Source organism: Protopterus annectens, chromosome 17.part0 (assembly GCF_019279795.1).
Source record: "Protopterus annectens isolate FY-2018-M chromosome 17.part0, PAN1.0, whole genome shotgun sequence".
Lineage (NCBI taxonomy): Eukaryota > Metazoa > Chordata > Ceratodontiformes > Protopteridae > Protopterus > Protopterus annectens.
The window spans coordinates 103,774,626-103,789,186 of NC_056751.1; the positions used below are offsets into that span (position 1 = coordinate 103,774,626).

General features: G+C 40.3%; 1 protein-coding gene across 1 annotated transcript in view; it reads left to right on the forward strand.

The window, feature by feature from the left end:
* WRN (WRN RecQ like helicase) overlaps positions 1 to 14,561 on the forward strand; it is a 2,579,924-nt gene that overhangs the window by 2,453,895 nt on the left and 111,468 nt on the right. Inside the window, 1 exon segment of the mRNA XM_044059154.1 lies at positions 6,120 to 6,215. Within this exon segment, the coding sequence (XP_043915089.1) occupies positions 6,120 to 6,215 (96 nt within the window).

A 14,561-nucleotide genomic window follows, 5' to 3' on the forward strand; every position in this document is an offset into this window, starting at 1 on the left:
AAAAAGAGGCTTAGGGATTTCCTTCTCCTACCTCAGCATAGGCCTTTAGCTATTCCTCCTGGACATGGTTGATGATGCTTTCTCGGAATCTAGTTTGGCCCCCGATTCCCTGCCTCCTGCTCCCACAAAACCTGATAGATACTACAGAGTCCCTGAGTCCTACAAGTTCCTTTTCAAAAATGTTATTGCAGATCCAGAGACTGTTTCACAGGGGCCCAAGGGCATTAAGGCTTCTACTTCTAAAATCTTACCCCTTCTGATAGAGACTCCAGGGCGCTGGATAGATGGGGTAAGAAGGTTTACACTTCTGCAACCTTGGCAATTAGGGCTTTAAACTGCCAGTTTCATATGTTAAAATATCAGCAATATGTTATTGGACTTCTTAAACCGAAAATGATGTTGATTCCTGACTGTGTGGAAAATAAAGAATTACGGGATTTAATGCATTCTGCCGAACAAGTTGGAAAACATACTTTGCAATGTGGTTTTGATTCATTAGAGGCCTCTTGCAGGACTTGCAGAACTAAGCAGTGGGGGAGCCTCCACTTCCAAGTCTGGAAATAATAAGACTCCCCCCGATGGTAAACTGTCTCAATGACTTCCTTTTAAAATTTCCAAGCACTTATCTGACTGCCCCTTTGGGGGAAAAGATTGCTCTTCATGCAAAGAATTGGGAGCTCATTACCCAGGACAAATGGGTTTTAAATATAGTGTCTCAGGGATACAGATTTCACTTCCACACGTTGCAAGCACCAAGTGGATGGCCGGACCTACCCCCAAATCAGTGGGCAGAGGCACAAAAACAAGTACTTTCTCTCTTAAGCATGGGGGCTATTCAACTGGTACCAGAAGAGGAAAAGGGACAATGTTTCTACTCGAGACTTTTCCTAGTACCCAGGAAAGACCATTCATGGCATCCTATCCTGGACCTGTCTACTCTAAACACCTTTTTGGAGATTCCAAAATTCAAGATGCTGACTCTTCACCAATTACTTCCTATGCTAGGCAAAGATGCCTGGTTGGCAACATTAGATTTAAAAGAAGCATATCTGCACATCCCAATCAGGGAATCTTGCAGAAGATACCTACGCTTCAAAGCAGGCTATGCGCACTATCAATTCTCTGCACTGCCCTTTGGCTTATCTACTGCGCCCAGGGTATTCACAAAATGTCTAGCTCCAGTTCTTGCATTTTGCAGACAAAGAAATATTCAAATATACCCATACCTGGACGATTGTCTAATTCAGGCAGAAAGCCAAAGACATACTTTTGAATCATCAGGCCTTTGTAAAAAGGGTTCTAACTTGTCTGGGGTACACCATAAACGAAAAGAAATCACAATTGGTACCCTGTCAACAAATTATATTCCTGGGAGCAAGCTTGAAAACAACTTCTCAGATGGTTTACCTCACGCCACAAAAACAAATTAATTTGACAACTTACTTCAAACAAGTGGCCGCAAAAGCCCTGCTATCTGCAAGACAAATACTGCAAGCCTTGGGGTTCATGGCCTCCTGCAGTCTTCTAATTTCATATGCAAGACTGCATGTGAGGAAACTACAGTGGTATCTAAAAAGCCTATGGTGTCAACATTCTCAAAACCTAGAAACAATGATTCCTATCATACCTTGCCTACGCCTAGAGTTCCTTTGGTGGGCAGAGGCCTGCCACCAAAACAAGGGACTACCTTTCACACCACCCCCTGCCACCCAAGCCCTAACAACAGATGCATCAGACTATGCATGGGGGACTCACCTGGCAGGGAAGTGCATTCAGGGCAAATGGAACCCAAGTCAAATGCACCTGCATGTCAATCAAAAAGAAATGTTAGCTGTACAGAATGCTCTAACAGCCTTCAAGGACCACATTCTTCCAGGATAACTAATGGTAAAGACGGACAACACTACTGTTATGTGGTAACATAAACAAGCAGAGGGGTACACATTCTTACCCCCTCTGCAAACTAGCCATGGTATTGTGGAACACAGCCTTGAGCTACCAAGTGCACCTACCAGCTCAATTCCTGGAATATTAAATACACTGGCAGACGGACTAAGCAGAAACCTCATGGACCTACACGAGTGGAAACTGGAACCAAGGATTTTCAACATGTTGCCAAGAAAATGGGGGAGCCTAGATATAGACCTGTTTGCCGCTTTCCAGAACTACCAATTGGACAAATTTTGCACAAGGACTCCCCACAAACAAGCCTTGAAAGTGGATGCTCTGTCCTTCAGCTGGAAAAAAACTATCAGTCTGTGCCTTCCCCCCCTCTGCCTCTGCTCTCCAAAATACTACTAAAAGTCAAACGGGACAAACCAAAGATGATTTTGATTGCTCGAGACTGGCTGCGCCAACACTGGTACCCCCTCCTGTGCAGTGTGTCATGGTTATCTCCATGGCACCTGCCTCAGACTCCTTCCCTGCTGTCTCAGCAGGAGAACCAGTTTCTGCACCCTCAGCTACCAACACTGAACCTTGCAGACTGGCTAATTACTTGATTTCTCCTTTACCATCCCTCAGCAAACCTGTGATGGATATCATTTTAGAGGCAAGGAGGCCTAGTACTAGAAAATCTTATGCTGAAAATGGAAAAGATTCTGTGCCTGGAACCAATGTCAAGGGATGAGCACAGCAGCGCCCAATTTACCTCAGATTTTATAATACTTAACTGAGATGCTTCACAAGGGCCTGTCTTTTTTTCCTCCATTAAAATCCACGCCTCAGCCATTTCAGCTCATTATAACACAGAACCTCCCCTCTTCTCTCATCCACTGCTCAAGCAGTTCCTCAGAGGGGCCAAAAATTTGAGACCACCCAGGAGAGCTCCAACCCCAGCCTGGGACCTTAACTTTGTTTTGGAGAAACTCACTCTACCTCCTTTCGAGCCGGCTGCTACTGCAGACTTAAAATTTCTTTCTTGAAAAACAGCTTTCCTTTTAGCAATCACTTCAGCTAGAAGGGTATCTGAATTACAGGCCCTTATGGCAGTAGAGCCTTCATCATCTTTCATGCGGACAGGGTGTTACTCAGAACCAATCCATCCTTCATACCCAAGGTGGTATCCAGTGTGGCACTTAATCAGTCCATTCATTTGCCAACCTTCTTTCCCAATCCACAGAATAAAGGGGAACGGATGCTGCATTCCTCAGATGTGCACAGACAACTTAGATTTTACTTGGACAGGACTAAGCCTCAAAGGAAATCTGAATATCTGTTGGTAGCATTTGCTGCAGGGGCAGAGGGGAAGGCTATTTCAAAGCAAACCATTTCTAAATGGATTAGCCATTGCATTCATTTCTGCTATAAGCACCATGGAAAAACTATCCTCCTGGGGATCAGACCTCACTCCACCAGGGCTGCATCTGCCTCTACAGCCTTTCTCAGAGGTGTCCCTACCAGGGACATCCTAGAAGCTGCTATCTGGAGTTCTGTACATACTTTCACCAAGCATTATCATTTGCCAATTTTCTCTAAATCCAGAGCTGGCTTTGCCACTGCAGTCTTGCAGGGCCTTATAGCTAGCCCTAATGCTATCTAAACTCCTCCCAACCATAGCTTTGGGAATCCACCCAAATGTAATGACTGCAGCAGTGAAACACTAAGAACATAGTACAGTTGTGTACATTTACCATAAATGTAGATGTTCAAGTGTATTCACTGTTGCAGTCCTGGTTACCCACCCTCCAGTCCCCTAACTTCTTTTGGCTATATCTCTACTTTCCTTTACTATGCTTACAAGCCTTTTTGGTGCCTTTGCTTTTTTGTTGGAGGTATATTTTTGTGCTTTTATGTTTAATTGCTTCCCATTGGGGGGCACCTAACATCTGGGACAAGAAAACTGATGTAATGGCGTCGGCTGCATGTTTTACACCCTGACGACCTGACGTCATGGAAGAAGGGACAGCAACTGATGCAGGACCCAAAACTTTGTTAATCTGGCCGACTGAGGGCAACCTGCAAGCAGATTACTCAAATGTAATGAATGCAACAGTGAATACACTCGAACATCTGTATTTATGGTAAGTGTACACAACTGTACTTTATTTCCCCTGCTCTCTACATATTTTAATAAAGACTGGCTTGTTTATCTTAAAAACTTTCTTATTTTTTCATTTACTGCAGCATGAACTATTCTGTTCACAGTCTTTAGCTCTGTTTTTCAGCTTATTAATTATGCATCTGTAGTCTCTGTAGAACTTTTTGCTTTTTTTAAGACAGGAAGTCTGATGAATGTATTTTTTCTGCCCTCAAAATAGTTACTGAATTTATCTCGAAAATACTGATATTTTCTCTCTTTCATCAAGGAAAATCAAATAGTTAAATACATTTATGGTTTCTTCCCTAGAAACATGCAAAGAGTGCTACACACTAGACAATTACTGATCTTCTAGCTAATCTATATATAGTGAGGAATACATCAAAGTTTTGTTACCAGAGATTATAGTTATTAGACATATTCCCGTATAATAAATGAACTCCTGTTATGTTTCCACTGATAATTCTTCTGTGCTTCTAAGTGTTGAAACTGTTGACAGAAAAAAAGTGTGTGCGTTTTACTTTCTGCTAACATATTTCTTTATTTATGCCAATAAAGTCTAACTGTTGAGCTGATCTTAGTTTGTTGATAACAGATCAGTTTTCAAGATTTAGATCTCTGCATGACAGACAGTACGCTTACCATAGTATTAACTCTGTATTTTAATCAAAATCCTAAAGAGTGCTGTATTTAGTTTCATTAACATTTGTTTGCTTTTTTCTTGTCCTTTTAACCATCATAATCTGTGCTGCATTATAGTGTCATTGATGGAGGAAAAGCCAAGCACAGTCTCTGCAGAAAAGTTCTGTTCCATTGTCAAAGTTTGGTAAGCATAAGGAATGATGAAAGGCAATGGCGGAAACAAAACACATTTTAAAAATCATAATATAATTTGAGAGGATGCAGACCTACTTGTGTTCTCTGGACATAACACTCCTGCTTAAGAGCTTCACTACCTTCATACTGCTGGCTACTCCAGTATTGTAAAATTTAAAGCTGCAGTTCTGATGAAATGCATTCCATTTGGCGGCAGCAGGTATTTTGTGTGACTTTGATTATATATTGCTGCAAACATTCTTGAGGACCAGATATCAGCAAACTTTTTTTATGTGATTGGCTGAAGCAGTGCATCATTCGCCATGCTAAATTTTATTGCTGCCCATTAACTGTCATTGGTAGTCTCTGTTGACTGTGGTATTGTATAACAGTAGATCTGCCTTGCTGATTGATACTGCACTGCCTTAGCCAACCACTTCAAATTGTTTGCTTCTGTCATTAACTAAATGGCAGATGATGTAGAACATTCAACAGATTTGCATAAAACATGCCTTGCTGCTCTAGTATGCCCATGTAAATACATTTTCTTTTTTTTATTTATTGCAATATTTTCTTTTTTTTTATTTTTTCTAAATGTATTTACTTTTTTGCTAAATTGTATTTAGAATGTATGATATTACTGCAAGCCCTGTGTACTAAGGTAATGCTGGGGGTTTTACAAGGAGAGTTCTAATAAGGATGTGAAAAATGTTTACTGGTAGATGGGACAATCAAAACCCGTGATGGGCCAGATGTTAGTATTTACAGACATTGTTAGCGTATCATTCTTTCTGTATCGGAAAAGAAATTAAACTGTTCACTTAAGTCATGTACTATTTATGGAGAATGTCAGCACGTAAATAATAAGACTTTTAACAACAAGATGTAAGTACATGATATTGAGAAGATCGGAATTGGAAACAGCATGTTGAAATGTAAACACTATAAATATGTTTATTTTTACAGCAGCAATAAAATTCATGAATGAAAAAAATGATTTGCTCCTGAGTCATTGTGTTGCATACACACAAGCTAATACAGAAATTAGCAAAAAGATTTCAGACAATACAGGCAACCAGCCCCCTCTGTATTGCTCTTCTCCTTATGGTCTTACGGTAGAAAGTGGAAATTCTGTATGTAGTAAGTGGTCATTTGTATTTATTATGTGCATATAGGTAACTTTACATCCACTTTAGCAAAACAGTTTTAAAGCAAGTGCACTAAATATGAATAATTATTTTCAGTGTTTCTGCTTTATTTATAGGGGATGTCAACACCAGCAATAGATGTTAGCACCTTCTCATCACTGAAGCATGGATCCTGCAATGAAGACAAGTTGCTCACTGGCTCTCTGCTTGAGGTAAAATATATATTATTAAATCTGAGAATTTAAACAGAAAAATATTTATATTTATTGTGACACAAGGAGGTACTGCCAGCACAGCTAGCTGGAATTCTGTAAATAATTATATGACATTTCTGAATATCAAACTAATTTATGCAAGATGCTTGAGTTACAAATGTATTACAATTGTATGTCGTGTATATCAAACTACTTTGTACAGATATTTGTGTTGAAAAGGTATTTGTAAAGTGCTTGAGCTTAAAATGTGTCCAGTGTACCCTACTGGAAGAAAATAGAAATGTACATGTACTATTTTAACTGTTTATATGTATATGTTAACAGTGGAAACTGGAGGGTTAACCTCAGTCCAGCAAACTTTAGAAAAATATCTGAAATTAAATTACTTTATAGGCTAGGCAATAAAGATGTTTCAGTGCAGCTAGAGAGAGAAAGTCTGTAATAGGAAGCTTTCTGTATTGTCTTTGGGGTGAACTAATTGCTACTTTGGAAGCGTGAAGGAATGCAATTGTTTTATGACTTCCAGCACCTGCCAAAGATCTGAGCAAAAGCGTTTGTCTATGTATTTTTGCAGGCAGATGCTAAATACTGCCAGCTGCCAGTTTTGCCTGGGAACTAGAAATCAGATGACCAGAAATGATGTCATTCTGCAAGCTGTCCCAGCAGTAATATTTTAGACATTATTTTGAGAAATCTCTGAGGGAGACGGAGCATTCTGCATTCTGTCTTGGACCTGACAACAACAAGAGCCATTCACCATATCTACCTTGCTCTATTAATACGTTTTTAGGAGATAGTAATTCTCTTAATCTGTCAGGAATATAGTGAAGCTTAGTTTAGATCTTATTTTATCTGTATTTGAGACTGTTCTTCAGTGTTTTAAATATTTCCTGTGATTTTGAACTCTGATGTCACTGCGAATATATATACTTAGTATTTTCTTGTTCTTTTATTATTAAATGTATTTAAACATTTCATTGTGGCTGATCTGTATGAAGATATTTAAGTTTTGAGAGTACTTGCATATTTTTTTGGTGACAGTGTAGGTCACTCCTAACAGCCTTGTGCTTGGTCAAAGTACCATTTGTATTAGTATTAATATTGCACAGTAAAACTGGACCCCCTTTGTTAAGGGCCCTAAAGCAGCTGCTAAGGTGTGACTGGTGGCAGTGGTAACTACCTTATAGTTGGGGCAGAAGGAGGCATAGCTAGTAAACCTGTGCCAGCCTTTCCCAGGTGTGTGTGTGTGTGTGTGTCAGCTACTTGGACAGAGACACAAAGCTCTGGTTGGAGACAGCGGGTGCTACAGGACTTGGCTTAGTCATTCAGCTGAGATTTCCACTCTACAACTGTGCCAGTGAGGAGTCTTATTGGGGATCTGGAGAAAGAGGGAGAAACCAGCCCCGGACTGATTGTGGTCTCTCTCTGCTCTTAAGGGAAATTACACTTGATGCAGAGAGCTGCATCTGGAAATACTGTGTGTGTGTGTGTGTGTGTGTGTGTGTGTGTGTATGTGTATATATATATATATATATGTATATACTTGTTATTCTCACAGTGAAAGTCCCCCAATGTTGCTAGTTCATAGGTTCATAGGTTCATACTAGGCTATCTGCCCGAGGGCATTTACAAGCCTAGCCCATCTTTTTGTGGCTTACGCCACCCCTTTAGTATGGGGAACTATACCCATTATTTTGCTGTGCCTCTGTCGAGCAGTGACACTGAGGTTATCCCTGGGGTATATCTGTGATCTCCCATCCATTGGTCAAGATTTCTCTTGAACAAGGCCAGCGAGGTGCTCTGCCTCACATGTACCGGGATTTTGTTCCACAGCATAGGGAGTCTTTGGGTGATGAATCTATCCCTCCAGCACGTCCTATTAATAGCCGTGTCAAGGTTTAAGTCTCCCCTTGTGGCTCTAATGGATCTAGATTTTTTGAGGTGAAGCATATTCATCAAATCTGGGTTTGTCATGGCCTTGTATGTTAGGCAAAGGTCACCTCTGAGCAAGCGGTAACGACTGAATAGAGCTGGAGTTCTTTCAGTCGGGCAGCATAGGACAGATCTTTGGGCCCCTTTGTCCTCTTGGTGCGGAACTTTTGTGGCCTCTCCGCCCGCTGCAAGTGTCGGGTCAGATACATTCGAATGGGGCATTGTACTCAATCATTGGTCTGATGAGTGATGAGTAAAGGGAGACTATGACCTCCCTTGATCTAGATGAGAATCTCTTCATGATAAGGTGGGCAATGTAGAAGGTCTTCCTAACTACTTTAGCTACATGGGTGTCGAATGACAGACTACTATCAACCTGGGTCCCCAGGTCCCTGATAACTTCTTCTGTGCTCAGTGGATTGCCACCTATTTGGTAGCTAAGGGTAACCTTGTTTTTCCCGAAGGGTATGACTATGCATTTTTTGGCATTTAACTTTAGGCCGTGGCTCTGGCACCAGTTATCCATTTCTGTGAGACCCTTCTGAAGGATATCTGTATCAGATGTGTTTTCTACTATGGCCCAGTTTGCAGTCATCTGCAAACTTTGTCAGCCATAACCCTCCTGTGTTTGCTTGTACTGAAAAGTAGATGCCAAACAAGAGGGGGCCCAGGACTGAGCCCTGTGGGACACCACTTGTGACAGGCTTTGAGTCTGACATGGCGCCAGCAACTCTGACCCTGTGGGTTCTGTCACTCAGCCAGTTTGCAACCCATCTTGTGATGTATGGGTTGACATTTAAGCTGATGAGTTTTTCAATGATACCCGAGTGGGGTATTGTATCAAGGCCTTAGCCAGATCGAGGTAGGCTGTATGGACTGCCTTTCCTCATCAATGGCTTTGGTGACTGTTTCAAAAAGTCAACCAAGTTTAAAAGGCATGATCTGCCTTTGACAAAGCCAAACTGGGTTGGATCCAAAGTCTGCAAATTCCTATGTCTTTATTTATGAGGTCCATTATGATCCTCTCCATGGCTTTGCAGATAAGGCTTGTCAAGCTAATGGGCGGTAATTTCCAGGGTCGGTGGAGGCACCGCTTTGTGAAGTGGTACCACAGTTGCAGTGCGCCACTCCTGGAGTGTATCCAGAGGTAAGACTTTGATTAAACAGCTGTCCTAGCTGTGGGTTTAATTCCTCATTGAGTTCATGGAGCACACAGCCGGGACACCATCAGGTCCCATGGATGCTGTGTTTTTGCTTTGAGAGAGCAGTTCTCACTTGGGCTGGAGATGTTTGGGGGCTGCAATCGTTGGTATAGATATCTCTCCTTTTGGGGGAGGGGAGAAGTTTGCACTGAACCTGTCAGCCAGTATGTTGGCAATGTCTGTAGGATCAGTAATCTTCACATCATTTTGAACTAGCTCTGAGCATATCTGGGAGTTTCCTCCCAGGTTTCTAACATAGCTAAAGAAGGCCTTATGATTGTCTTTTGAGTCTTTAGCTATTTTTCTCTCGAAATTTGCTTTGGATGATTTTATGAGAGCTCTTAGTTTTTTACTTATAGTGGTGAGGACTGAGGCGCCTTGATTACTGGTCCAATGGAGGGTCATCACATTTGTGATGACTAAATTGAAGGATTTCAGATATCACTAATTACAAACAACAAGAGCTCATAAAGATTTAAAGTAGATGGTTTGTTTCCCATTAGCTTCCGAAACTTGTTCCCAGAAACCTAGACCTATGGCATCAACAGACCTTCTTGCAAGAATCTCAGTAGTTACTGAAGGTGCAAGGAAGTCTTCTACTGTTAGGTCTGTTCCTGTGTGGGCAAGTTGTCATTCATTTGGGTAGAATAGTTCACTGTAGTACCATAGCTGGTTAGTGTGTAACTAATCCTGACACAGCTTTACAACTTTTATGAGTTGAGCCATGGTTAATCCATTGTCAAAGTGCATATGTTGGCTGTTTGTACCCAACATGACCTTGTGAATGGCAGAAATGTAACCCAGCACCAGCTGATCAATCAGTTCTGCAATGGTGCCATCAACATGTATCTTTTTTTAAAGGATTATGTTATCCCTGGAACATGAAATTCTTAACTGACAGACCTAGCTGACCACTGTTCAAACCTGGTGCTAGAGTTTATTTCTTGTAAAAAGTTTTTCTGGTCGCTATCATCTCAGCTTGCAGGATATCAGAGGTGCTAGCCCTCCTATGTAAGGAACCTTATTTGACCTTTCAAACAGATTGGGGATCCCTTAAGACCAACTCATGTTTCTTTCCAAAACTGCTTTCTGAGCTTCCTTGAACTAGTCCATTCATCTCCCTGTTTTTTTCTTCTTGGAATGGAGACCATGAGAGACAGAACTTTTCATACTGTGGGCGTGCAGTACTGGCTTCATTTTTATTTGAATGAGACACTTGAGTTTAGGAGGACTGGAAAGTTGTTCATCTCTTTCTTTCTAGGGAGGGAAGGACTTACAGTTGCTAAACTAAACATTTCTCAGTGGATTGCAGTTGCATCATCTTTTGTTAAACAAGTGATGAACTGCCCATTATAAGCTGCTGTAGTCTTGCAGTGAAAGGCCACTACCCAAGAGACATGGATGCTTTAAGAATGTATCCTTTGAAGCCATCTTTGATCTTCTATTTCTTGGAACCTACTTTTACTATGGTTTACTACCTTGACATTGAGTGCAGTATTCGGGCATTCTTTGCTATGGCTGTATTTCAGAACTTAGCTTTCTGAGCCTTGGTATTTGGGCTGTCCACCTGCTCCATCCAGTCCAATGGATCTGCTGAGTAAGATTCAACCCAACTATAGAATCTGTCAACAAGCATACCAGAAGTTACATATGCCATTTTACAGCATCTGTTGGTCCATGATGGACCCACTTTGAGGAGTTGCATATACCCTATGTCAATCTCCAATTTTGTTGGTGACCCATCCATCTGTCTTTTCTTTATTGTAATTCCCTTTTTTCAAACGAGTGTACATGCATATTGCTCATAATACACTGCAGAAATTTTCATTATTTCTTGGGCCTGATTCCAAAAGAATTGCTTTCAGTGCAAGTGATCTACTCCGGTGTAATACTTGGAAGTAAGTCGCTTACACTGAGGGCATGTCTTTTGGAATCTGGTCTTGGTTTAAGCCTGCTTTATATGTAGGCACTACGCAGAAGTAAGTTGCTTACACTGAGAGCAAATCGTTTTGAATCAGGCTGGCTTACACTGAAGTATGTCACGTAGAGTGAGAACTAGTCTTTTGGAATCTGACCCCCTTGATTTTTAGTAAGTGTGTTTGCTAATGACTTGGGGCAAAATGGTGGATGCTGGCTAGATGAGCTTATCTATTATTGTGCTTATATGTAGCATATTTGATGGAGGAAAAAACAACCACATTCTGTAAAGCAGAATTCTATTCCCCTGACAAAGTTCAGTAAGCATAAGGAGTGATGAAAGGAGGTTGTGGAAACAGAAAACAATTTGAAAATCACAGTGCAATTTGGAGGATACAGACCAGTTTGTCCAATGGACAATGATATACCCATGCTTACTGACTTGATTTACCTTAGACTGCTGGCAGTTCTAATATTGTTTAAAATCAAAAAGGAAAAATAAAACGCTTCAGCTTTGATGAAATGCAGCCTGCATGTGGGTTCCATTTAGCAGAACCACATGTTGCTTGTGACTTTTTTGCATATTGAAGCAAATATTGGTGGGAAAAAGGCAGCAGCAAATACTTTGATTTGACTGGATGAAGTAATACATCATTCAGAATGAAAGATTGAGTGTTGTCCATTAAGAATCATTGGTGGTTTCTGTTGATTGTGTTTTTGTATAACAGACTTGCTATGCTGACTGATGCTGCATTGCCTTAGCCCAGCACTGTAGAGTGTTGCTACTTTCATTAATTACATGGATTTCTATAATGCATGGCTTGCTGCTGAGTCATTGTGTTGCATGCACAGAATCTACAGTGGATATAAAAAGTGTACACCCTGTTAAAATGCCAGGTTTTTGTAATATAAAAAAATTAGACCACAATAAATAATTTCAAAACTTTTCCCACCTTTAATGTGACCTATAACCCGTTTCAATTCAATTGAAAAACAAACAAATCTGTTAGGGGAAAAATATAAAAAAATAAAAAAACATACAATAAGCTGGTTGCATATGTGTGCACACTCTTAAACTATTACTTTGTTGAAACACCTTTTGATTTAATTACAACATTCAGTCTTCTTGGGTAGGAGTCTTTCAGCATGGCACATCTTGACGTGGCAATATTTGCCCACTCTTCCTTTCAAAAACACTCCAAATCTGTCAGATTGCGAGGGCATCTCTTGTGCACAGCCCTCTTCAGGTCACCCCACAGATTTTCTATTGGATTTAGTTCTGGGCTCTGGCTGGGCCATTCCAAAACTTAAATTTTATTCTGGTGAAGCCATTCTTTTGTTGATTTGGATGTATACTTTGAATCATTGTCGTGTTGAAAGGTGAAATTCCTCTTCATCTTCAGATTTCTAGCAGATGCCTGAAGGTTTTGGGCCAAAAGTGACTGGAATTTGGAACTGTTTGTAATTCCCTCCACCTTGACTAAAGCCCCAGTTCCAGCTGAGAAAAAGCAACCTCAAAGCATGATACTGCCACCACCATGCTTCACCTTGGGGATGGTGTTTTTTTGGTGATGCGAAGTATTATTTTTGCACCAAACGTACCTTTTGGAATTGTGGCCAAAATGTTCAACGTTGGTCTCATCAGACCATAACACATGTTCCCATATGCTTTTGGGAGATTTGATGTAGTGGATTGCAAATTATAGCTGGGCCTGGATGTTTTTCTGTGTAAGAAAAGGCTTCTGTCTTGCAACCCTACCCCATAGTCCAGACATATGGAGAATATGGGAGATTGTTGTCACATGTAGTACACAACCAGTACTTGCCAGAAATTCCTGCAGCTCCTTCAGTGTTGCTGTAGGTCTCTTGGCAGCCTCCCTGACCAGTTTTCGTCTTGTCTTTTCATCAATTTTGAAGAGACGTCCAGTTCTTTGCAATGTCACTGTTGTCCCATATTTTCTCCACATTCTGATGACTGTCTTCACTGTGTTCCACGGTATATCCAATGCTGTGGAAATTTTTTTGTACCCTTTTCTTGACTGATACCTTTCAACAATGAGATCCATTTGATGCGAACCATGGCTTTTGCTGTAGCAAGCAACTGAGTAAATGTCAGGAAAATCCTACTAGGACAGCTGAACTTTATTTGGGGTTAATCAGAATCTCTTTAATTGACAGCAGGTGTGTACCCAAGAAGACTGAATGATGTCATTAAATCAAAAGGTCCTTCAACAAAGTATTAGTTTAAGGGTGTGCACACTTATGCAACCAGCTTATTGTACATTTTTGTTTTTATATTTTTCCCCTAACAGATTTGTTTGTTTTTCAATTGAATTGTACAGGTTGTAGGTCACATTAAAGGTGGGAAACGTTTTGAAATGATTTATTGTGGTGTCACTTTTTTTTATATTTCAAAAACCTGGCATTTTAACAGGGGTGTGTACACTTTTTATATCCACTGTAATACAGAAACTAGGAGGAGATTGCAGGCAATACATAGGCAGCTTGTTATCTATATGTTGCACTTCCATCATGGTCTTGCAGTGGAAAGTGAAAATTTATGTCTTTTAAGAGATTACTTGTATTTTTTGTATGCACAAAGGTAATGTTAGAGCCACTTTAGATAAATAGTTTTGATTTTAGTAGATTTAAGCATTTTTTTAAGTTAAACATTGTAAAAAAAAAAAAAAAAAAAAAAAAAAGTAAAACCATTCTGTATGAGGTTGTAGTTAGAATATTTCATTTATGATCAGAAGACATTACCTGTACTGTTTGGTTAAAACAAGCAAGCTAAATGTAAATGAGTCAAGACAAGCTGTTCACTGACTGTTCATGAGGTAAAGCATAGATTGTAAAATCAATGAATTCCAACAGTACAATGTTTATGTATTTTATGACTACATTCATGAATTTCCAATATCACTGATCAAGTCTGCATGAGCTCTTATTGTTCATACTGTAAACTATTTGATCTGACACTGTCATTTTCTTTTGTTCCTCAGATCTGACTCAACCACTTTCTCTAGCTTCTAGGATCAGACTTTTGAGCTCCTCCCTTACCCATAATGCCCCTGACCATTGTGTTACCTCAGATCTCATTTGCCGCTCTACAATTCGGTCAGGATTGGGTTCTCTCGAGCTCGTTTTGGTGTAGTGAGTTGAAAATGTATATATTTTTCTCTCTGTCTTTTTTCTACTTCAAATTATATACTAGTATCTCCCTTACTCACTATCTAGCTAGTCTACTCATCCTACACCTCAGGGATAGCCAAGCCCGTATGAGATTCCAAGC